Source organism: Martes martes (assembly GCF_963455335.1).
Source record: "Martes martes genome assembly, chromosome: 8".
In the NCBI taxonomy this organism is placed as follows: domain Eukaryota; kingdom Metazoa; phylum Chordata; class Mammalia; order Carnivora; family Mustelidae; genus Martes; species Martes martes.
Genome location: NC_137895.1, coordinates 6,019,218 through 6,043,655, shown reverse-complemented (window position 1 = coordinate 6,043,655; position 24,438 = coordinate 6,019,218). Strand labels below are relative to the sequence as shown.

Genomic DNA, 24,438 nt, shown 5'->3' with positions numbered 1-24,438 from the left:
GGGGTTCCCTCGTCCTATGCAGGGCTCTCGGCCAGGGCTGTGGACACACGTGGGCGTGTCGGGGGGTCATGACATCTGGAAGGGCTCCTGGTGCAGAGTGGCCGGGAGCCAGGACAGCAGCCCACGCTGTGAGTGACAGTCCCATGCAACGAAGGCCAGTTCTGTGCACAGGCTGATGGGGCCCCTGCTGAGAAACCCTGCAGAACTGAAAATACGAAACCCACCCCAGATTTGACAGGTGTCTACACCACAGCCAACATTTATGGACAAACACAGAGATCTCACACCCGGACGAGTTTCCCACCATCGCTGACAGGTGAAAAAGCCACCGAGACGTCCAGAACGTGACTTCTGCTTATTAGCGGAGCCACACATGTCCAGAACCTTCGTCCGCTCCCGGGGTGTGCTGTGCCACCGGAGGTCATAGGCAAAGAGCAGACCCTTAGCGATCACTGTCCGCAGGGAAACAGGGCCCTCAGCCAGCCTCCTTAAACCCTTCCTGCCTGGCTGAGGACATCCTCCCCCCAAGGGGGGAGGCCACTCACTCACAGGCAGCTGGCGGGTGCTCAGTACCGGCTGTGGGGAAGATAAACCAGTGCGGGACGGAGTCTCCCAGCGACAGAGTGTGGGGTGGACAGAATGGCTGCCAAGGCCAGCTACGTCTGGAAGCCCTTTGCTTTCAGTGACGAAAGGGCTAAGATTCCGGCTGTGGGGGCACACGGGCTCGTGGGGCAGTGGGGGCCCCTCTGGCACTGGCCTGCCTGGTGGCCATGCCAGTATACCCATGGCCCCCACGTGGCGATGGGGTAGGGCGAGACATACCACAGGCCGAGCCTTCCCAGCCTCCTGAGCACACCTGCCGGCTGGGTGGTCTCAGCCCGTTTTACAAAGGAGCCCAGAAGCGTGAGGTCTGCCTCCGGGGTCCCTGGGCCTCTTCTGGCCCTGCTGCGGCTCCCCCCCCCAGCCCTGGAACGTATCTCAGGGGAAGAAACGGACCTCTGCAGGTCAAGACATACTCGCTTTCGGGCTTTTTATGTGGCCTTCAAAGCACTTTGCAAACAGTACCTCCCAGTCACTTGGAAGAGGAGGCCTAGGGACAGACGAGGCAGGTCCAGGCCCGCTGCAGGGCCGACTGGGTCCCCTTCTCCCTCCTAAGCTGTACCCCTGCCACCCCAGGCACCAGGAGCTCGCACCGCGGGGGCGGGGGACCCGGTCTAGGTCCCGTCATCCTCCAGCACCTCCACGTGCCTGTACGACCTCCAGGCCTGCAGGTTGCAGCTCTTCAGGACGGCTCCCAGCTGCTTCCCAGGGCCCACCTCGAAGGTCTGGGGGAACGCCGTGCCTCTCTTCCTCTCGTAGATGGCATGCATCGTCTGCTCCCACTTCACCGGGGAGACCACCTGCCGCACCAGCAGCTTCTGGATGTGTCTGGGGTGCATGTATCTGTTCCCGTCGACATTTGAGTGGACGGACACCAGAGGCGTCCTGACCCTGATCGACTTTAGAACTTGCTCGAGGGGCTCCAAGGCCGGCTCCATGAGGCGGGTATGGAAGCCCCCGCTGACGGGCAGCATCTTGGTGCGTCTGAAGTGATACTTGGAGGAATTCTCCCGCAGGAACTTCAGCGCCTAGAAGGAAAAGAAAGGAAGTTTTAGCCAAGGACATCCTAGGGGAGGAAACGCACGGCGAGGCGGCCTCCACTGGCCCCAGTCCTGCGGACGGAAGATGCTACGGGCACATCCACACGCTCCACCCCGCGGACAGCTGCGAGGACGGGCTCCCTTCCCCTCTTTGTTCCAGTACAAACCGGTCGAGTACACGGCGGCCCAGAAGTCCTCCTCTGGGGCTGTGACCGTTCACACGGCCCACCTGGGCAGGTGGCCCCGATGGGGCTGAAAGGTCGAGGCTGGGGAGCGTGTCCACCCCAGCACCCCACCCCCACTCAGCCTCTCGCCATCTGTCATCCACAAAATGAGCACAATCTCAGCGGCTTCACGGGGGTGCTGGGAAGCGATGGGACGGGAGGTGTGAAGGAGTCTGACGACGTGAGAACACACCGTCTAGTGGGAGTTTTCAATTGTAAGCCCGCTACCCTACACAGTTTCTAACAAGCCCGTTTTCTTACTATGCCGAAGGCACACATGGTGCCGTGGGGATGGCATCCCAGCCGCTTGCCTCCCTCTGCAGGGCTCGCACCACCCCCCTACCCCATCACTCTGCACCCCGCCTTGCCCTCAAGTACTTCCCACAGACCACGGCTTGGCAGAGCACCCATCACAGCACCACGGGCTTCCTAGTGTGGGTGGGACAGTTCCAACATTCTTTATGGACTGGGGTCTAGGAAGGCGGTTCCCATCAGCACCAACCTCCAGGTGTCCTGAGATCACCCTGCAATCAGGAAAGAGGTAGTTGGCCACCTCGCACACGGGGTTCTCTATGCCCAAAGTCTTGCAGTGCTCCTGGGCTTCCAAACACGCAACGTTGAACTTGGACTGAGGCTGGCCAAGGACAGACAACATCCCGCTGGGGACAGCTTCCGAGGCTTCCTGCATGGCCTCAGCTCGGACTTTCACTGCATACAAACCTATCCAGAAAGAAGTGCATTTGGAAAAAATCAGGGCATGTGACAAACGTGGGGGAAGCCCAGATCTGCGAGACGAAGTACAAGTTCACACAGTGTGCTGGAGATGCGGAGGCTGGTAGTTATCAGCAACCCCCACCGCCATGGTTCTTCCTATCTCTATCTACTTCATGGAGACGGCACCACCATCCTGAGAGGCGGGTGCCGTCCTTGGCACTACACACACGAGAACACGGAGCTCGCAGCCTTAAAGCTGGCTTGCTGTAGGATGGGGGTCCTTAGCCAGCTGTGATTTTGCCTCAAGGCAAGGTCTGGGGGCACTTGTGATTGTCACAACAGCTGAGTGTGTGTGTGTGTGTGTGTGTGTGTGTGTGTGTGGAGGGGGGCAGGCATGGATGCTAAGGACATCTGGGGGGCAGAAGTCAGGGATGCCGCCCCCACATCCTACAAGGCAGGGACCCACCACCAAGTTAGTATCTGGTCCAAAATGTCAACAGGCTGCCGGTGAGAAAGCCTGGTGCAGGGAGCGGGGCGCACAGGAGCAGACTCTGAGCCACATATACTGTCTTGGACAAGTCATGACCTTTCCGGTCAAATTTTCAGTTAGCAGAATGAGAATGATACTATCTAATCTGCCTGGATTGTTGCGAAAACTGGGAATGAAAGTTTCAATACCACAGGAGTCCCATACATCAGGCTTTACTGCCCTCACTTGGAGCTGGAGAAGCTGCCGCTGCCAAGGGCAACTGAAGAGCCCCTGGCGCGTGCGGCTCAAGTGCAAGGTGAGAGGTCAGGGCCCGGGGCAGGCAGCTCCAACGGTCATGATGTAAGAAGGCCTGTGACGACTGGACATCTGTCCTCCCGGTCCTGGGTCTGCTCCCTGGGGGAGGGGATCACGGGGCCAAGGAGAGGTTAAGGGACTAGTCCAGAGTTTCCTGGGACCACAGAGAGGCTCTGAGGGCACAGACTGCTCCCTTCCTAACACATCTGCCCTCCCTCAGCACCTACATACATTTGTACCGGACTCTTGCCCCTTACACAGACAAGGAGCAAACTGCGGAGCAAATAACAATGACAGCCTGAGGTAGGAAGTAGCCGAGAACCCACAGGAAAGTGGAGAGGGCAAGGGGAAGTCCTCCCGTGCAGGCGTTAAAGACTGCAAAATGTCAAGTGAGAAAACACAGGACATACACGGGCTCCAGCTCTGCATTTATGTGCGTGGAAAACTATGCGTGTATAAAACAGTTTTATTCGGAGATGTGCATATGCAGCATTTTTTAGCATTTCCTTAACTGTGCTATAATGCTGTTATTTTTAAAACACTGAAGTAAAAAAATAAAATAAAATAAAACACTTAAGTAAAATAAATACATAAAATACAATCTGTTTTAAATGTGCAGTTCACTGGTAAACCACCAGCTTGCTCTAGTTTCAAGGCTTTCCCTCCCTCCGTAAAACACCCCGCATCTCTCCCCATCTCTCCTCTCCTCTGCCCTCCACCCCCGGAACCTCTAGCTGCTATCTCTGGATGTGCACATTCTGGACATTTCACACAAAAGGGGCCGCCTCTCTCACCGAGCAGGCTTTGGAGGCTCATCCAGGTAGTGGTAGGCATCAGCCCTTTATCCCTGTTACGGCTGAAGGACACTCATTGCACGGACAGAGCGCGATCTGTTCTGATGAGGGGCATCTGCACTGTTTCCATCTTGGGGCTATTTTGAATACTGTTGGGAATGTTTGTGCACAGGTTTTTCTGTGTTTTTCTGTGTATGTTTTTATTTCTTAGGCACATACCTGCAGAACCACTGGGCCGCACGGTAGTTCTGTGCGCAACGGCTTGAACCGTCAAACTGGTTCCCACAGTGGCTGCACCATTTTACACTCTCTCTAGCCACGTCTGCGGGTCCTATGTTTTCTTTCCTTTGTAAGATTTTTATCTATTTATTTGGGGTGGGGGAGAACACAAACGGAGAGTGAAAGAGAGAAGCAGGCTCTCCGCTGAGGAAGGAGCCTGATGCGGGACTCAATCCCAGGACCCTGGGATCATGACCTGAGCTGAAGGCAGATGCTTAACCGACGGAGCCACCCAGGTGTCCCTGAGGGTCCGATTTGTTCACATTCTTGCCAACACCTATTATTCTTATTATATATATTTTTAATCGAAGCCACCCTAGTGGGTATAAGGTGTGGTTTTGATCTGCACGTCCCTAATGATTAGTGATGCCGAATATCTCTTCGCATGCCTTTTGGCCGTTTCGGTATATCTTCTTTGGAGAAAGGCCTGTTCACATCCTTTGCTCATATTTAACTACAAGCAAAACAGTTTAACTGGTTTCGCTATGAGCAAAAATCTTAAGTGAAACTAGTACGCTCATGATCGAATGTTCATTTACTTTTTCACTCCATGACTATCTGCTGGCCATCTGTCACGTGAAAGGCACTGGTGCTGTGGGAGTGGACTGAGAGCACCCAGGACAGGGTGGGGGACAGTCAAGCAACCAGAGTTCAGGAGACTACAAAAAGAAAATCCCCGACGAACCCTTCCGGCTTAAAAGGGATTCAAGGTGAAGTCTGGTCCTCCCAACGTCATTCTCACCCATGTGCTCCCTTCTTCATCACCTCAGTGGCTCCAGAATTATTTCGGGCAGTGTCCTTGGTCCCCAGGGAACCCAGCAAGAAAACACCCCGGCACAAAACCAAACCCCTTCCTGTGTACCTTCAGAAAATTCCATGGCTCCAGCAAACACTAGGGCTGCGAATTCTCCCACACTGAATCCAGCAGCAGCAACACAGTTCTCAATCACCTGTAGTGACAGATGCAGGACATGAGGCCAAGGTCTTGGGGTGGGGTGGGGGGGTTCAGTCCGGGGCTCTGCACTGCAAGGAGCCAGGAGCCACGAGCCACCAGCCTGGTGCTCTGGCTAGAAGAGGACACAAACAGAAGTGGCCCTGACAAGCCCTGAACCAGCCCTTTTACTGATGAGGAACTTTGCTGGCAAGTTAAAAGCCCGCGTCCTGATTCTGGTGGAGCCGTGTCTCCAACCCAGGGCTCTGGATCCTTCTGCCTCTGCCCTGGAGATGCCTCAGGCCGAGGGAGCCGGAGGGAGCTACACAGAGGAGAGAGTGACTCAGTCTCTTGAATTTGATTCTTAGCTTGGGAGAGTTCCCTAACTTCGAGCGTCGGCTATCCCATCTGCGGGATGGGGAAAGGGCAGGACCTACCTCACAGGGCTCCAGGGATGACACCAAAAGAATGTCTTTCAAGCACTTAAGCACAGCCCTGGCCGAGGGTAAGGGCACCGTGAATGCCACAACCACCACTTCACTAATTCCGTTACGTGTCCGAGTCTCCTTGCCTCACCCACAAAGTAACTGTATTTCCCCGACGCGGTTGTTGTGAGAATGGAGGGCAGGGTTCACAGCAGAAGCTTCAGTTTACTGTTCTGATATTATGGAATGATAACAGCCACCAATTCGCACCTTCAAGTGCAGTGACATACTCACACCATCCTCTTAATGGGCCCTCATTTAAGGTCAGAGTTCATCCTTCTAAAATCATTTAGTAACAAATGACTGAGGATCTTTAAAATCATTCAGGGGCGGGGCGCCTGGGTGGCTCAGTGGGTTAAAGCCTCTGCCTTTGGCTCAGGTCATGATCTCAGGGTCCTGGGATCCAGCCCCCGCATCAGGATCTCTGCTCAGTGGGGAGCCTGCTTCCCCCTCTCTCTGCCTGCCTCTCTGCCTACTTGTGATCTCTGTCTGTCAAATAAATAAAATCGAAGGGCATAAGGAGGGCACTGATGGAACGAGCACAGGGTGTTATATGCACTTGCGGAATCACTGAACTCTACCTCGGAAACCGATAAAACGTTACATGTTAATTAACTGAATTCAAATTAAAAAAAAAAAAAGGTAAAAAGAAACACACACAAAATAAATAAAAATTTAAACATCGCAGCCCAGGCTCTGTAGGTGGGACACGCGACTCTTGATCTGGGGGTCGTGAGTTTGGGCCCCAGGGTGGGTGTAGAGAATAGTAGTAGTAGTAATAATAATAATAATAGTAACTTTTAAAAAATAAGTAGAATAAAATCGCAGTCCAGCCCAGACTCCTCAGCCGTTTTCCCTGCTGTTTTCCGCTCTGCAACACCGCCCTTAGCACGCCCAGTCGTTCACACCGTGTTTCATTCACCAACCCCCTCCCCTAACGCGCGGGCTGCCCCAGCGCCGTGCCCCCCGCTCCCACCACGGCGGGAACTCGACAAGCCTCCGCCCACCGCGTCCCACGCGGGAGCGCGCCCTGGCAGGTGGGAGCCCGGGCACAGCGCGTCCTCCCCGGCGGACGGCGGGGCGGCGGGCCTCACCGCGGGCTGCAGGTGATGCAGCTTCTCCACGGCGGCCAGCGAGGCCACGAAGACGGCGGGCTGGCAGTGCGCCGTGCGGTCCAGGGCCTCCTGCGGCCCGTGCAGGCTCAGCTCCAGCAGGTCGTAGCCCAGCACGCTGCGGGCGGCGGCGTAGAGCTCGCGGACGCGCGGGTAGCGGAGCAGCCCCCGGCCCATGCCCACCACCTGGCTGCCCTGGCCCGGGAAGAGCAGCACCGAGCACTGGCCCGGCGGCCGCCGCGCCGCCGCCTCCCGCGGCTCTTCCTCCGCGGCCGTGGCGTCTCGCAGCAGCTCCGCCACGTCCACGGCGCGCGGCGGGGGCAGCGGGGAGTCCGCGGCGCCGCGACGGCAGCCCACGCCCCAGCCCCGGGCCCACGCGGCCCGCGCCACCCGCAGGCTCATGGTGAGGCCGGGGGGCCGCCGCGCGTTACCGGGCGACGGAGGCCGGGGGGCGGCGGCGCGGCGCGGTCCCTGACGCATTTCCCGCCGGGCGGGCCGCGGCACCCGGGGGCGGGAAGAAAGGTTCCGCGCGGACGAGTTCCGGCCCCAGGCGCGTAGGGACACCCGCGCGGGAGCGAGGAAAGCCCGCGCCGCCCCGCCCCGCCCCGCCGTCCTCCCGCAGCTCCTGAACGAACAGCGAACGCAACGTCTCGCTCTTTCCACCTCGCCTGTGAAGCGGGTTTGAGACGCTTCCACGTTGCTTCTCCGTTTGGTTTCTCCGCGGCGCCGTGCAGTCCGCAAGCGAGCAGCTCCGTCCCCGGCTCCGCGGCGAACCGCACGGTTCGGACCCGCCCCCCTGGACCACGCCCGGGGTGTTTCTCAGACATCAGCTTCTTTAATGCTTCAACAGCGCGAGGACGGTGCTACTATCCTCCATCCTTGGTCGAAGGCTCAAAGACTTGAGGCGCAGGGGGTTGGAGACAGACGCGGGATCGGAGACGGGTTCCGGGCTTCGGAGCATGGGGGGGGGCGGGGCCGGGGGGGGGGGCTAGCTCCGACCTCACCCCCCCACCCCCACCTGCCCTCTGCTCCTCTCGCGATTCCTGCCAGCCTGCCTGCGGGCCGGGGAGACAGACACCCCCCCCCCCCAACACACACTCCTCTTAACGAGAAAGATCTAGACGGAATTACACCAGCAGAGCGACTTCGGTGAGTTTGAGAATCAAAGGCGCGAAGCCCTAACTCTCGGGACATCCCATGCAGCCTTGCTTTGGACAAGGGAAACGTGGGGAAGAGCCCTCTATTCGACGAGAGGAGATTCGTTAAACGGGGTTACGGCAAACCTGTACCACTCTGTGGTCATCAAAGATGCGGAGGAGATTTTCAGGTTAAGACAGGAGTAGAGCTCACACCGCCTCCAGAAGCCCGTAAATCGGCAGGAAGGGAACCTTCTAAAGACCTTAATCCACAAGGACAGGGAGAACAGGAAAGGAAAGAACCCTCGCAGGCTGAAAAGCCGGAAGACCTGTATTACTTGACTTAGCTGACTCCAGACTGCCAAATTATTATTATTTTTTTTAAAGATTTTATTTATTTGACAGGCAGAGATCACAAGTAGGCAGAGAGGCAGGCAGAGAGAGTGAGAGTGAGCAGAGAGCCCGATGCGGGGCTCGATCCCAGGACCCTGGGATCCTGACCTGAGCCGAAGGCAGAGGCTTTAACCCACTGAGCCACCCAGGTGCCCCGCACAGCCAAATTCTTCTGGACAGTGTGGAGAGCTGAGCCACCGTCCTCCATACAAGAGCCTTCTCAAAAGCTTGGGGACCGGCAGCTCTAGCCGCTTGTGGAGCTAAGCATGAAAGAAGGTTAAAATAAAGAGGAGTATTTGAAGGTATCTTTGAAGAACAGATCTTTAGACCCCCCCCCCTCTCTAGCTGCTGAGTGGTGCCCCTCGCTCATTCTGGCAGACATCTAGGGTTTCACTCTGGAAAGGGCTGGATGGCCCAGGGACAGTGGTGATTGTGGGTACTTTGCCCAAACAGGTGAATACTGAATGCAGGGGTGTTCTCCCCCACTAAGCTCCCAGAAACCCAAAGCTAGACCCTTAGCTTCTTCACAAGGGCCTGAGGGACCTTGGGGAATCTGACCAATCCAAGAGGAAATCTGAAAGACATTGACAGTCCTGGAAGCACCTAGACAAATGGCCCCCCAGGTTCCAACTTGCAGTGATGCTAAACCATCCAGTGCCGTCCATGGACTTACTTTCTTTTCTTCCCTCCTTCTAATCATGAGCAGCCGGCCAAGAATTCCCAAGCATGGGAGGAAAGCCTCTTACAAACAAAGCAAAACGAAACAGAAACCCACAATGCATAGGATTTAGATACTGAGAAGAAAATGATTTTTTAGGTGCCTGGGTGGCTCAGTGGGTTAAGGCCTCTGCCTTCGGCTCAGGTCATGATCCCAGGGTCCTGGGATCGAGCCCCACATCGGGCTCTCTGCTCAGCGGGGAGCCTGCTTCCCCCTCTCTCTCTGCCTGCCTCTCTGTCTACTTGTGCTCTGTGTCTGTCAAATAAATAAAATCTTAAAAAAAAAAAAAAGAAAATAATTTTTTAAAGAAAACTACCACAGATAGTTGACAGGTAAGAGAACGGGCTGTATCCACGAAAAATGAACAGAAAGTTATATTTAAAAAGAACATTTAGAAAGCAAATAAGAATCTCTTGGAAATTAAACACAGTAAAGCAGTGGGGCACCTGGGTGGCTCAGTCTGTTAAGCGTCTGCCTTGGGCTTAGGTCGTGTTCCCAGTGTTCCCAGTGTTCCCATCGTCTTGGAATTAAGCCTCACAGCAGGCTCCCTACTCAGCAGGGAGTCTGCTTCTCCCTCTCCCTTTGCCCCTCCCCCTGCTTGTGTGCTCTCTCTCTCTCAAATAAATAAATGAAATCTCAAAAAAAAAATGTCTGAAGGAAAGCAAAGTCATGTTTAACTCACAAGTCAAATGAGAGGTGACCTCGGGGTAAACGGAGGAATCAGAGAGAAGACCAGGAAGCCCCTGGGCCGTTGGCAATCACCTGTTCCTTAACCTGGGGGGGTGCACACTCAAGTGTCTTCTCAGTATTATTTTAAAGCGTACAGTGTTTTATATACATTTCTGTTTGTGTGGAGCATTTCACAATTAGGAAAACCAAGGCAGCAAATGTTTGTTACTGTAGAAAGAGGCATCTGATTTAATTTATTTTATTTATTTTTTTAAAAGATTTTATTTATTTATTTGACAGAGAGAGATCACAAGTAGGCAGAGAGGCAGGCAGAGAGAGTGAGAGGGAAGCAGGCTCCCTACCAAGCAGAGAGCCCGATGCGGAGCTCGATCCCAGGACCCTGAGATCATGACCTGAGCCGAAGGCAGCGGCTTAAACCACTGAGCCACCCAGGCGCCCCGAGGCATCTGATTTATTGTAAAGGGAAGAAAAATTATAAAATCATTTGTAGCATGAAGGCATTCTTGTAAAAATAGGTGTGATATGCTTAGAAAAAGTCATGCAGGGGCACCTAGGTGGCTCAGTCCTTAAGTGTCTGCCTTCAGCTCAGGTCATGATCCCATATTCCTGGGAGTCTGCTTCTCTCTCCAGGGAGTCCGCTTTTCCCTCTCCTTCTGGTCCTTCCTCTCCCCATGCTCACCCTCTCTCGCTCTCTCTTTGTCAAATAAATAAATACAATCTTTAAAAAAAGAAAAAGTCATGCAAACACTCACTGAAGTGTTGACAGTACTTTGCTCTAGGCGGTGGGAAAGGAAGTTGCTTTATTTTTTTTTCCTCCATGTTTTCCAATTCCTTTGCAATACATTTGGGTTACTCATGTAATTAAGTAAACACATAAATAAAATACAAGGATATACTGACCGAGTGGGAAATGGGAAGCTGAATGACCCACCGGTTAAGAGTGCAGATCCTGGGGGTGCCTGAATGGGAATCCTGACTCCAAGGCTGACCAGCTGTGTGACCCCGGGATGTTCCCTACCCTCTCTGAGCCTGTGAAATGGGGTTAATCCTCCGGGGCTTGGGAGGGTGTTTCCATGCCTTGTTCCTAGATCAACCGAGTCTACGGGTAGGTTTTGCTTGTGTCGAATCCTCTAGGGTTCGGCCCAGACCTGGCCACCCTGAGATGCTTAGTATGTATGCCAAATGCCCAAGAGAGGCTCTGTGTTTAGTGCTATGGAGTTCAGAAGTCATTGCCCACTTAGAATGGGGGTGGCCCAGACTTGGCGTTCTGGAAGAGCTTGCTGGCATGACACTGGAGAGCCATCCAACTCGGACATGTGGACTTGCCCAGGGTGGGGGTGGGGTCGGGGATGACCTAGACAGGGGCACAAAGGTGGGAAAGGGTGGGGTGGTCAGCTTGACCCCAGGGTCAGGGAAAAGGTTGGGACAGGACCCTAAGTAGTGGGAGCTTTGGAGGGTCCTCGGCAGAGGAGGGGAGTGGCAGGAACAAGAGGGGAGCTGGGGCCCAGCTGGGGGCTGCGGCTGCTGCTCAGAGGAGGGACAGTGGCTGCTCCCCAGGCTCGGGACAGGAGTTGGGGTTGGACAGGAGGGAGAAAGCAGTAAGGGGAAGCTTCCAACACCAGTGGGGGCAGCATCTGCATGCAGACCTCCAGTGTGAACCCCTCTGACCCGTAGGTTGTGTGAGCTTCAGGAGGGCAAGGAGCCTCGAGTGTTTGTTCTTGGCCCCTCCCTTTGGCCCTGGAATGCAGCAGACACTTGGGGGCAGAAATTTCCTTGAGCCCCATGTGTAGTAGGGGTGAGCCTGGAGGAAGCTGCCTTGTCTCCTCCCCCGGGTCTTCCGGAGGAGGTAAGGGTGCCGTTTGGCCAAGCCACAGGCACCTCCTTACAGGAAGAGGGTGAGGGCTGGCAGCTTGCTGGGAGGTGTGGCCAGACCGAGTTCATCCCGTAGGGCGGGCGCAGTGCCTGGGGCCACAATACTTTGAGGGACCCAGGGAAATGTTTTAATTTCTTTTAAAATCAGGAGAAAGGGGCGCCTGGGTGGCTCAGTGGGTTAAAGCCTCTGCTGTAGGCTCAGGTCATGATCCCAGGGTCCTGGGATCCAGCCCCGCATCTGGCTCTCTGCTCAGCAGGGAACCTGCTTCCCTTCCTCTCTCTCTGCCTGCTTCTCTGCCTACTTGTGGTCTCTGTTTGTCAAATAAATAAATAAAATCTTAAAAAAAAATAAAATCAGAAGAAAAAGAAACAATCCAGACTGGATTATGCTTGTCTTTATATCAAAGCAGTCGAAGCAGGAAGGGCTCACAATGGCCAACATGGCAGGGCTTAATTTTTCCGACTGCTGCCCAGGAGGCTAGCCGCTATGGCTGGGGACAAGAGTTCACATGGTCCCCCAAGGAGCAGTTTGGGCCACTTTGGCTCCTGCAGGCTGAGGGGCCCTGCTTGACCAAATTAGCCCAAGGAGGCCAGGACAGACCCCGGGCTGCCGTGATAAAGCAGCACCCACAGGCGAGCTGAGGGGTCCAAGGCCTGCAGCTGGAGGTGCCGTGCCCATCAGGGTGTGTCCCGGCCAGCTGGAGGCCACCTCTGGACCGAGACGGTTGCAGTCTCCCCTCACTGAGTGCCGAGCGTCTGCAGGGCGGCCTGCCCCATTACCCTGTGGCACCCTCATTAGTCCCACGATGTTGTGCTCATTTTACAGATGAGCAGGTGGAGGCAGAGAGAACCAGTCACAGAGTGTCTGAGCCGGGACTCAGAGCCCCGCATGCCTCGTGCTCCGGGCACCAGTGAAAGTGACTAGGGTTTTGCTCTGGCGATGGGAGCCCAGGGCTATGTGTTCAGGGCTTTGCTCTCAGGCGCTGTAGTTCCCGTCTCTGAGGTCGGTCCCTGTTTTCTCATTTTACAAACGGGAAAGGTGAGTCTCGGGAAGAAGCGACCTGCCAGTGACACGGCCGGGACGGCGGCCACGGGAAGGACCAGGGCCACAGGGCCGCTCGGGCCGGCGGGGGAGGTAGAGGCAGAGGGGAGGAGGCGCCCAGCGAGCTCCCCGGCCGCCGCGGCTTCCAGCCAAGCCGGGCGGGGCCGGGCCGGGGCGGGGCCTCGCGGCCGGGGCGGGGCAGGCCGGGGACCTGGGCCGCCACCTCGCGCCGCGCAGTGCCTTCCCGGAGCGCGTCCTCGTCGCCTGTGAGTGGGGGCCTGGCGCCGAGGGGGCGGCGGGCGGGGCGGCCCCGCGCAGGGGCGACCCCCGACAGCGCCCGCGCGCCGGCGCGGGGCCCGAGGGCAAACTGAGGCAGGAGGGGGCAGGCTGGAGCTGCGGGGCGGGGACCCTAGTGGGCCACAGGGGAGCAGCACCAGGGTACTCGGAACCGGGGTGGCGGGCTGCCGGGACCCTCCCCTCCGCGGTCGGGGCTCCTGTGCCGCGGGATTCCCGGGGCGAGCGGGAGTTCGGTGGAGGGGAACTGGAGCAATCCGGCCCGGCTCCGCCCCGCCCCGCCTCCGGCTCCCCGCGCCGCGCCCCGCCCCCGCCCCCGCCCCCGCGCCCCGCCCCTCCGCTCGGGTCTGGCGGGAAGCGGAGCCACCGGGAGGGACCCGACACTCCCGATTCCCGCCCGTTCCGTCTTTGAGCAAGCCGGATGGGGGTGGAGGGGGAGGGCGGGGGTGGCCGAGCGGGGTACCGAGAAGGTCGCGAAATGCCCTGGCTCCTGGTCCACTTGAGACTTTCCGTTTCTAGGCGGGGAAACCCAGAACCCCTGGGCAGGTTATTTGCGCACCGCCAGTGAAGGCCCCTGAGTGTCCTAGAACCGGGTCCCGAGCTTCCCAGTTCAGTGCTTGGGTGCGCCGTCGCCTGGACGGGGGTCTGGTGTGGCCAGGAGGTGGCCTGGGACCTGCCTGCCCTTTGCCGTCCTGCAGCGGTAGGGCACTGGGCTTCCGGCCGTGAACACCCTGCAGAGTTCTGGGGACCCGCCTGCTGCCCGGGCCGGCCGGGGAGCCTGTCTGGCTGGCCTGCTGGTGTGTCGCGGACCCGTACCAGCCCTGTGCTCTACAGCCGGGGGCGGGGGCGGGGGGCTGGGCTGGGGCCTCCCCTAGGGACCGTTGGCTGCGGCTGATCCGAAAGGGTACAAGAAGGGCGCCAGGGTGCCTGGCGTGCAGCAGGCCGTGGACCAAAAGACTTGGCTGGCAGAGTGTGGGCCTCGAGCCTCCAGTGCCTCTGTGGGGTGAAGTGGGGAGCCCGGCGGGGCATCGCATTGGACGTCTGCTTCATGGAGAAACGGTGTTTGTCCATTGCCTTGGAAGGACCCCAGGAGCAAGGCGGAGAGGGGCCGGAGGCTTGTTTCCAGGTGGCTGCGCGGCACAGCCAGAGGGAGGCTCAGAGGGGATCCTTTGAGCTGAGGGAAACTGAGGCTCTCCCAGGAGCCCCTGTCTGGGGTCACACAGTGACAAGGGTGGGGCCAGGGTTTGAACCACTAGGGTTCCAGCCTCTGCCGGCTGTGTGCTGCTGTGTCAGGGACTGAATCAGCCAGAAACCCTCCACCGTGGGTTGCTCAGGGGTGGGGTGAGGGGCTGGGGCTCTAAGGGAGGGAGCCTCCCTTTTCCTATATACACTTTTGCATCTTCATTATTTTGTTTTGGAATCTGTTTCTTTTATTTGTACTTTCATTTACTTATTTCTGATTGTGCAGCCATGCCTGAATATGCTCTTTGTGTTTAGAAAAGTAGTGGTTCTCCGTGGAGCAAATTCCCCCTTGTCCCTCCCAGCCCCACCCTGTCCCAGACCTCCTGGTTCCCGACCTGCTGGCTGGTGTACTGGGACTTGCATAATGAAAAAGATTCAAGAGGTTCTAACGCAGATGATTAGCTGTGAGTCATTTTAAAAAAGAAAGGAGCCTCGGGGCGCCTGGGTGGCTCAGTGGGTTAAAGCCTCTGCCTTCGGCTCATGTCATGATCCCAGGGTCCTGGGATCGAGCCCCAAATCAGGCTCTCTGCTTGTCGGGGAGCCTGCTTCCCCTCTCTCTCTGCCTGCCTCTCCGCCCACTTGTGATCTCCATCTGTCAAAAAAATAAATAAATTTAACAAAAAAGAAAGAAAAAAAGAAAGGAGCCTTAACACCAGTCCGGGTACAGCATGGGAGGAGGAGAGAATCAGAGAAACAAACTCTTTGTTCTATGTCTGGGGGGGGGGCAGTTTCTGCCACCTTCTGTAGGGGAGGCCTTGGGGAACAGGAGGGCCCCCCAGGGACTCACTAGCTGAGCCCCCACTTCACAGATGGGGACAGAGAGGCCTGGGAGGTGAGACTGTAGGTCCAGAAATGGGTCTGGAGTCTCTTGGCAGGGAGCAGGAGTGAAGCTACTTGAGGACTGGAGATCCTGAGGTCCCCCCCCCCCCGGCCTTGGGAGGACGGAGAGGATTCAGTTCCTGTCACTGCTGCCCTTGGCTGAGAAGGGGTTTAATGCCCTATGGGGCCTGGGACACTGGTGCTGGGGCAGGAGGGAGTGAGCCTCTTGGCCCTGAGAATCTTGTGACACTGGGCAGAGGGCAGGACAGCTGAGGTAGGGTGGGAGGCCCCTCAGCCCTCTGGGCAGGCCGTGAGTGCCATGTTGCGGTGAGAAGGAGGCTGAGAGAAGGAGGTGACACGGGCATCAGGTTAAGTGGCCTTGTGGCCCAGAGCTGAGGCCAGGAGACTCCCCGCTCAGGGGTGGGGGAGCCCTGAGCCTGAGAGTCACACAGACCTGGAAAATTCTGGGACTTCCTGCGCCTCAGTGTCCTCATCTGGACGGTGGGACTAGTAGTGTCCCCTGTGGAGGCCAGGAGGGTGTGGCTCAGGGCCCCCAAGAGAGAAGCAGCTGGTGGCCACTCCTGCAGCCGCCGTGAGGAGTGAGTGAAGTCTGAGCATCAGGGTGAGCCAGCACGATCACCGCTCGTTTTCCAGAGGCCTAGAACCTTCTCCTGATCCCAGGTCCTGAGCCCTCTGCTTTGGTCCTTCTCGGCCTCTGTTTTGGAAGCGCTCCTCGGTGAGTGGCCCCAGGCCTGGGGGTGGAGCCGTGTGTGAAGCCTTCTGCCCCACTTACCGTCCAGTGCCCGCCTGGCTGATGTCTTCCAGCCTTGGGTCTGTGCCACGGGGCCACTTCTTCCCCCAGAGGAAATGGGGTGAGTGGCCCCAACACGGACAGCCACAGCCCCTCACTTGCCTGATCCTCGCGTGAGCCTCCCGATGACCCCACGAAGCAGGCAGGACAGGTCGTACCTGCCTGATGTGAGGGAAACTGAGGCCCAGAGGGGAGCTTTGGCCTGGGATTGCAAAACAAATCGGAGGCAAGCCAACATCTGGGTTCACAGTCACCACTGATGTTGATGGAAGTCAAGGGTGTGTGGGTGGCTTTGCCCTTCTACCGAGTCCTTTCGCAGTCACGGGTGCACCCTGACTTTCCCCAGCCCTCCCTGGGACCCCATCCCAGAGCAGATCTCTCTCAGGTCTGCCTGGGCTAGGCCAGCCCAGCCCAGTCCAGCTGAGCATGACTCAGCCTGGTGGGTCCCGCAGTCGGGTGATTCAGGAGCTGGGCAGTCCCCCAGAGGCCGCAGGAAGTTCCCCGTCTGGGCTTTCTCTGTGTGAGGCCTCTGGCCTTTCTGTGCTTGACCTGTGAGCTGGGCAGATTCTCTGATGCCCGAGGCCCGGTGAAGCACGGAACAACCAGGGTCTAGAAGGGGCAGCGGGAAGCGGGGCCGGAACACGGGCTCAGACCCTGCTCTGTCACCGAGGCCTTAGGAAAGCCACCACCCTCTTGAGGGCTGTGGTTTGTTCTGTACAGCAGGGGGCTTGGTTGATGGGCTCTAGGGCCCACTTGGCGGGCACCACGGGCAAGTCCCGCGTGGCACTTCCTGGGCACGGGCTGGGACAGGAACGCTCCTGCCCACGGAACCTTGTGGAGAAATATGGGCCGGTGCTGCAGTGTGGGGCAGCTCAGAAACATGCTTGGTGGCAGAGGCCAGACCCCACAGGCCACATGCTATGTGATTCCATTTACATGAAATGTCCGGAAAAGGTAAATCGGCAGAGACCGAGGTCAGATTGCTGGGCACCGGGGGCTGGGGGAGGGAGGGCCACGGTGTGACTGCAGTGGGTGCAGGCGTTCATTTGGGTGATGGAAATGGTTTGGAATTTGGCATGAACGGTGATGGCGAGACGTCGGAAGTGCGCTAAATGTCCCTGAGTCGTGTGCTCTAAATGCTTAATTTCATGTTCCGCAGATTTTACCTCGATTAAAAAAAAAAAATAGAAGATAATCCCGGGACAGGAGCCACTGACAGTCTCAGAGCAGGCGTGATGTGGTGGGAGTGGGAGGCTCGGAGGGCCCTGGGGGGAAGGGGGAGCGGGGGCTGGGGCTGGGGTCCGGGCAGAAGTCAGGGACAGCACAAACTGTTATCCAAACCAGGACACTTCTTTTTTAATGTTTTACTTTGAACCAATTTTAGACTCACAGAGAAGGTACAAAAGTAGTAGAGAGAGTCCTCCCCCAGCCTCCCCCCCAGCTGGGAAGTCACCGTGGTGTGGCCCTGGCCACCACAGCCCCCTGGAGCTCCGCCAGGTGGGGTTTTGCCTTTTCGGCAAGAATACCACAGTGCGTCTGTCCGCCTCTGCAGACCTTATCAGGGGTTCGTGCTGCCCGTGTGCCTTGTCCCGGCGGCATTCACCTTGAGCGCCTGTAGGAGGGACGCCTCAGAGCGTGAAGGGGGCCGTCCGTTTGAAACAAAGTGGGTATAAAGTGGGACCGTCCCGTGCTGTGGGAGAAGGTACAAAGGGTGACACTGAGGAGACTCGAGGTCTGGCCCACTTTGGTGCCTGACCCTCCAGCCCCTCCTCTCAGCTTGGGGGCCTCAGTTTCCCTGTCTGCGTGTGAGGGTCAGGACGGCGTGAAGGGCCCCCACCTGCCCAGCCTTGTCTCGTTCCAGGGGAGGCCCAGGGCTTTGACCACAGCTCCTGTGGTGGCCCGAACACTGTGACTTTGCTGTGGACCTGACATATTTGTTGGGCGGGCTGGGCAGGGCCGGGTGCTCGAGGCTGTTGAGGAGGCCTGAGCCCGCGCCATGGGACCCGGTGGTGAGCCCACCGGGGCGGCCGGGTCCCGGGGATGTGTCTGGAGACCCACCCCCACCTGGCAGGAGCGCAGGGCCAGCGTCCTCCTGATGGTGGTGAAACAGACCCTCCCGCTCACCCAGGGACAGTCCTGTGCACCCCGGAAGCCGGAGGTCAGGGCAGGAGGGCAGGGGAGGGAGGAGCACAGAACATCTACTGCTGGGCGCCCGCCCGCATCACACGCCCAGCCCTCGACGGTCATCCTCACAGCGCACCTGGGTCTCGACCTTGGGGGATGGAGGGACTGTCCCAATTCTACAGGTGAGAAGACCGAGGCCGGAGGAGGGAGGAATCAGTCAGTCACTAGAGGGCAGAGCTGGGATCTGCATCTCCCATGGTCCTGTTTAAAATGATGCTCGTTGGGGCGCCTGGGCGGCTCAGTCAGTGAAGTGTCTGCCTCTGGCTCAGGACATGATCCCGGGGTCCTGGGATCGAGCCCCACATGGGGCTCCTGGCTCAGCGGAGAGTCTGCTTCTCCCTCTGACCCTCCCCACCCCCTTGTGCTCTGTCAATCTTAAAAAAAAAAATGATGCTCATTATAGACCTTTTGGAAAACGATAAAGACAGAATTCCCACTGCCAAGGGCAGCCCTTGGAATCCCCAGCTGCCTGCTTGCCGAGGGGCCCTGGGCCGATGCCTCCCCACTCCCGGCCTCGGGTCTACACTGGCCGGTGGGATAAGAGGGGGCAGTTCCTGGCAGGGCAAGCAGCACTAGCTCTATGATTATGAAGGCTGTGGTTAGAACACCTTCGTGAATCTGTTAGTTTTTAAAATGCCTGTCTCTGTCATCTATTTTTTTTTTTAATTGGGGTGATTCTGTAGTCAACTTTATATGCCTCTTTCTTTGCTTAATGTTATGTTGAGAACAATTTTTACATTATTAGAGTCTTCAAAGGCTGGATTTGGAGGGTTGAGCAGGCCTTCATGGTCCCTGCTTGTTGGGGATGAAGGTTGCTTCACATTTCATGGGGCTTTCCGGGGCCCCAGGCCGGCAGCAGCCCCCTGTCCCCAGGGCAGCCTTTACCCTTTGCTCCGAAGGCCTGATGGTTGCACAGCCTTTCCCCTGAATCTGCTCTCCCTTCCTGTGTCCCTGTGCGGGAGGTGCTCATGGTCCCGGCCAGGGCCATCTTTTCCTTGATCCCGGATCCGGGGGTGCCCTTTCCGAGCTCTGTGCTCCTCGCAGGGACTCTCCCGTTCCCTTTGCCCTGGGTCCCCAGCCCCCACCCTAGCAGGTCGAGCTGCGGGTTTGCTGAACTCGATCTGGATGGCTTCCTATCGCGTGCAAACAAACACCTCCAGTTTCTCCAGTTAGGATCAGAGTGTGGCAGTGGGGGCCCAGCCTCCTCATTTTATGGTGGGGAACCCGAGTCCCAGTTGGGGTGCTCACAGGCCGGAGATCCCACAGCAGGTCTGGTCAGAGCTGGCCCGAGATGCCCGGCCAGGGCCCCCCCGCCCGCCATCACTCTGGACTCTCAGCCCCGATGAGCAGTTCAGCCTGCTGGGGCCTCACCCTATTGGGCACCTAGTAGGTCCTCGAGCAGACCTTAGGGCCGCTGGGGAAGGGGACATGGCTGATGAGCGCAATGGACAGACCTGATGACTGGGTCCCCAGCCCTCAGGGTGGCAGCACCCAGGCTGGACACGGGCCCTTCCCTGCCTAGCCCCTTGCGAGCCTCTCAGGGTGGCCGAGGGGCCCTCGCTAGTTTTGAACTCTTGCTAACTCCTGTTCTTTCCCACCTGCCGCCTCTGTGAGCCTGGGTTGCAGGGTGGGAGCAGCTTTTTGACTGGGCAGAGGCTGGGCCCAGAGTGCTGTGTGACTCCAAGCAGGCTGCTTTCCCTCTCTGACACAGAGGGAAGGAAAGGTGATTTTAGGGTGGGCCTTTAGGGGGGTGGTAAAATACCTGTGTGCCTGGGTAAACCCCCACCCTGGGCGGGGCCCAGGTAGCCGGTATTGCTATCCCACTCTACAGAGGGGGGAAACGGAGGCCCAGAGAGTTGAAGTGACTTGCCTGAGATCACAGGGAGGTAGTGGGGAGTCAGGGTTTGAGCCAAGCTCTGTGATACAAATTATTGAATGAATGAATGAATGATTGAATGGTGAGAGAGGGAATGAGAGGTCCTAGAACGTAGAGCACAGGGTGTGGGCCGATGTGGGCTTCTCCGAGCGCTGGGCTGTCAGTTGGGCTGGGGAGGAAGGGCTGGGAGGCTCTCTGGGTGGAGGGGACATGAACTGGCCTTGAATCAGAGGAGGGGTCACTTGACAGGAGACCCAAGGTCAAGGGTGGGGGTGAGAGAGAGAGTACAGGATGCTGGCAGCTGGGAGAGGAGCTGAGGTGGGACCAGCTGTGAGCGTAGGGTCACCCAGAGGCTCCTGCCTCTCCGGGCAACCTTTGGGTTTGGGGGGGGGCAGGGCAGGAGATTTTGGGTGGAAATGTGCTCACTGGAGCCATTGCACGGGGCTGGCAGGGTCTGCCCGGGTGAACCCAGCCCCTCCCTGCCCAGGGCTTGGGGAAGCCTCGCCCCAGTTCTGGAGCACCTCCCCCTCACCCCACCCCTGTCTTCTCTTGCAGAACTTTCCAGAGCAGCAACTGCCACAGCCGCAATGGCCCCGCCTTGGGTGCCCGCCATGGGCTTCACCCTGGTGCCCAGCCTGGGGGGCTTCCTGGGCTCGTACTACGTCCGCGGGGAGGGGCTCCGCTGGTATGCCAGCTTGCAGAAGCCCACGTGGCACCCGCCCCGCTGGGCGCTGGGCCCCATCTGGGGCACCCTCTACTCGGCCATGGGGTAGGTGGGCTGGGCCATCCTCTCCCTCCTGAGGCCCGGGGGCAGAGCTTCTCCTCCATGTGCCCCTGGGGCAGCAGGCGTTTTCCGGGGCCAGAACTTTCTCTTCCAGGGCGTCTAGGGAGGGGCGGGCCGGATGGCTGGCACCCGGGCTGTTTTCACAACTCCAGGGGTGGGCGGGCTCAGTGTGTCAAGTTCAGACCTGGGCAGCTTCCAAGACCAATAGTGGCAGCAACAGTAACAATTCTCTTAACTACTGCTGTTGAGCTCAGTGCCAGGGTCTGGGTTAATTTTCAAGACCACCCACTTGACAAGGGGCCTCCTGCAGGAAACCCTGTGACTACACCCCTGGAGAGGAAGAGTAGGATGGGGAGGGCACCCCCTGGTGGCTCTGGTGGGAACTGCACCCAGCCTGTGAGGCCAGCTCCCTGCCCTCCTTCTGGAAGGTTCCCTGCATCCTGGGTCTAATGCCAGCCCAGTACAGGGTGGGGCTGCAGATGCCAGGCACCTGGGGAGCAGGTAGCAGAAACCAGGCTGGATGCCATGGGGCTCTGACGGGAATAGTCTATACAATCTGGGGGTCATGTGGGCACCAGCCCCAGCCAGTCCCGGGCCCTGCCCAGCCAGGCTCCCAGCTCTTCCGGTGTCCTGCTTTCTCCTCCCCGATCCTGGCCCAGGCACCTCTGGTTCTGCCTGTCCTTGCTTCAGCCTCCAGGCCTGCCCACTCCTTGGCTTTCCTCCGCCGGTGAGATCCTGGTAAAGCCCAAATGTGACCCTCGTCTCTCCTTAGTGGGACGCTGCGGAGGCTCCCCGTGATACTGATAAGGTCAAATCTCTCATGGAGTAAAGAGCTCGGACTCTGGCCCCGGCCACCTGGGTTCAAATCCTGCCTTTGCCCACCGGTTGCCTGCCAAGAGATCTTCGTTACTTTCCCACTCCGTGCCTCAGTTTCCCCACCTGTAACACAGGGGTGATAACACTGCCCACTTCACAGCATTATCATGAAAGTGAAATGAGTTAATACCTGGAAAGAGCCAGAGCAGTACCCACATGTGTACGTGCTGGGGGCTACTCGTTGTTCCTGTTAGCGGCGTAACTGCCTCCCCCTCGTGGTTCTAAGAACCCCCATGACCAGGTCCCTATCTGCCTTTTCAGCCTCACCTCTCTGCTGCCCCCCAGACCTCAACCTCCTGGCCCATAGGCCCCTAGCCTGCCCCTAAGCGTTTGCAAACGCTTGTTTTCTCCCCCTAGCAGACTCCTACTCGCCCACTAAGGTCCAGCTGAAATGTCCTATTCTCTGTGCAGGCACCCTGGCTAGGTTAGGAGCCTCTTTCTCACTCCAGATCCTGATGATAATAATGGTAGATATTTACTGAGTCCCACATGTCAGGGGCTGACCTAAGCCCCGCCAGGATGTTAACTCAAATCCTCGCAGCAGTCCTGGGAGCAAAAAAGGCCCAGAGAAGTCAAGCAACTTCCCTGAGGTCACACAGCGGTCAGTGGTAGAGCATGGCCGAGCCACCACTGTGCCGTCCCGTAGGTGAGCATGGCTCAGGGAGGCTTCGGTCTCTTTCCTGCTGGTGCCCTGACTGGTGGCCTCTGTTTCAGGTATGGCTCCTATATGGTCTGGAAAGAGCTGGGAGGCTTCTCGGAGGAGGCTGTGGTTCCCCTGGGTCTCTATACCGGGCAGCTGGCCTTGAACTGGGCATGGCCTCCCATCTTCTTTGGCAGCCGACAAATGGGTTGGGTAAGTGTGGCCTTGGCCAGTCTCCTTGGTTCCTGGAGATGGCCTGTGGAGGAGCGACCCTTCCTTGGGGGACACAGGGCATCACATCCTAGGTGGGGTGAGGGTCAGAAGATCCAGGGGAGGGGACGGGACATAGCGTCTCGCAGGAGCTTTTAGGGGACCAGCGGCCTCCCATGGAGCCCCCAGCTGCTTTTCCTCCGGTGGAGGAAGCTTGCGGGGTTCTGACAGCACCAGATGCACTCACTGGCTTGGTTGAAGCCCCATCGTATGGGAAAACATGACGCCTGGTGCCCTGTGTCCCTAACATGGCATGGATCAGGCGGGGGTGATTGTCCTCATTTTACAGATGGGAAACTGAGGCAGAGAATGAGGGAGGGACTTGGCAGGGTCACTCGGGAGTGGGACGGAGTTCTCCCTGGAGTGCACCCCACGAGGGGCCAGCTGGGACACCCACCCGGTGAGCACAAGGAACCTCAGGCCTCCCTGTCCCCCGCCCCCCGCCCGTGTCTCTGCAGGCGCTGGTGGACCTCCTGCTGACGGGTGGGCTGGCAGGAGCCACGGCTGTGGCCTGGCACCGGGTGAGCCCGCCGGCTGCCCGCCTGCTCTACCCGTACCTGGCCTGGCTGGCCTTCGCGGCCGCGCTCAACTACTGCGTGTGGCGGGACAACCGAGGCTGGCGTGGGGGCCGGCGGCTCGGCGAATGAAAGCGCACCGTCCCCCGCGGACCCCAGCTGCTGCCGATCAGATGCTGCCCGGGGTGGCGGCCCATGTGCTTCTGTGGCCGCCCAGCCTGCGGGTCTGTCTGGGTCTCGGCCCCGGGGGTCACTGCCGGCTTCAGAGGTGCCCCGGGCCGAGCCTCTATGCCAGGAATGGTGTCCTGCGCTTCCTGCTCCGCTCCAAATGCGCTCTCGGAACACGGGAGGCTAGAAGCCAAATAAAGTTTGTAACCTCCTGGCAGTGGCCTTTTTACTTGGGGGGGGGACCCCTGGCTGCGGGGAGGGAGGGGTGCTTACCCCACTGCCGGATGTGGTCAGCGCTTTACCGGTGCTTCTCGGGTCCCTCCCAAGACCCTCTGAGAGGTGGGGTGGCCTTCCCCGGAGCAGAGCAGCCCAGGTTCGGCCCGGAGCCCACACCCAGGCTCTGCTGTGTAGACTGGTGCACAGCAGGCCCGGGGCTCGGTCCTGTCCACTCCCTAAGCCTCCGGGAAGCTGGGCGCAGGGCATGGGCCCGTAGTCTGCTGGGGCTGCTGCCACAGGGCCCTCGCTGGCCTCGGCGGGGACAGGGCTGGGCCCAGAGCTGGGGACACGGCCCGACCTGCCCCCGGGGGGCCGGGGGCAGCCCCGGATTGGCAGTGAGGCCCGGAGACTACAGCCCATCGCTGGCCCAGGCCTCCCCAGGTGGGGACGTGTCACCCCCAGCTTTGTCCAGGTCCAGGTCCTCTGCAGGCAGCCGCTGGGGGCAGGGGAGGCTGGCGGAGGCCTGTCACCCAGGTAGGCTCCCGCTGGGGCGACACCCCTGCTCCAGCCGGAAGCCGTGGTCTGGGCCTCCGCTGCATCGCCGCCGGGCACCGGGGGGTCTGGGACCTGTGGGCCTTTGGTGGCTTGTTTTGTTTGGCTGTTTGTCACTCACACAGGCAAACGTGTTGTGTTTCACTGTCATTTGGGCAGGCTGGGTGCTCTGCTGCCGGCTCCCCGACCTTTGCCCTCTTCTCACATTCAGACGGGACCCAGTTACAACATTAGGAAAGCTCCGGGAGAGACAGCAGACCACACACTCGGAGGAGAGCAGGGGTGGCTCTCTCCCCACCGGGGCTGTCACCTCCGCTGGGACTGGGACTGGATGCTCGCAGGTTGTGCCCTGCGGGGAGCTCCAGCAGCACCTCGGC

The 24,438-nt window shown here is 58.6% G+C and overlaps 2 protein-coding genes across 2 annotated transcripts; one reads left to right on the top strand and one right to left on the bottom strand.

The window, feature by feature from the left end:
* Positions 1-1,005: 1,005 nt before the first annotated feature.
* On the bottom strand, positions 1,006-7,413 carry MCAT (malonyl-CoA-acyl carrier protein transacylase). The gene is made up of 4 exons (XM_080810178.1): positions 6,946-7,413; positions 5,298-5,385; positions 2,367-2,584; positions 1,006-1,628 (listed from the first exon to the last, which is right to left on the bottom strand). The coding sequence occupies exons 1-4, from the start codon at positions 7,363-7,365 to the stop codon at positions 1,215-1,217; spliced, it is 1,140 nt and encodes a 379-aa protein (XP_080666304.1). The 5' UTR covers positions 7,366-7,413; the 3' UTR covers positions 1,006-1,214.
* Positions 7,414-12,985: 5,572 nt separating this feature from the next.
* Positions 12,986-23,505, top strand: TSPO (translocator protein). Its single transcript, XM_080810177.1, has 4 exons — positions 12,986-13,080; positions 20,596-20,809; positions 22,415-22,553; positions 23,069-23,505. The coding sequence occupies exons 2-4, from the start codon at positions 20,628-20,630 to the stop codon at positions 23,255-23,257; spliced, it is 510 nt and encodes a 169-aa protein (XP_080666303.1). The 5' UTR covers positions 12,986-13,080; positions 20,596-20,627; the 3' UTR covers positions 23,258-23,505.
* Positions 23,506-24,438: the final 933 nt, after the last annotated feature.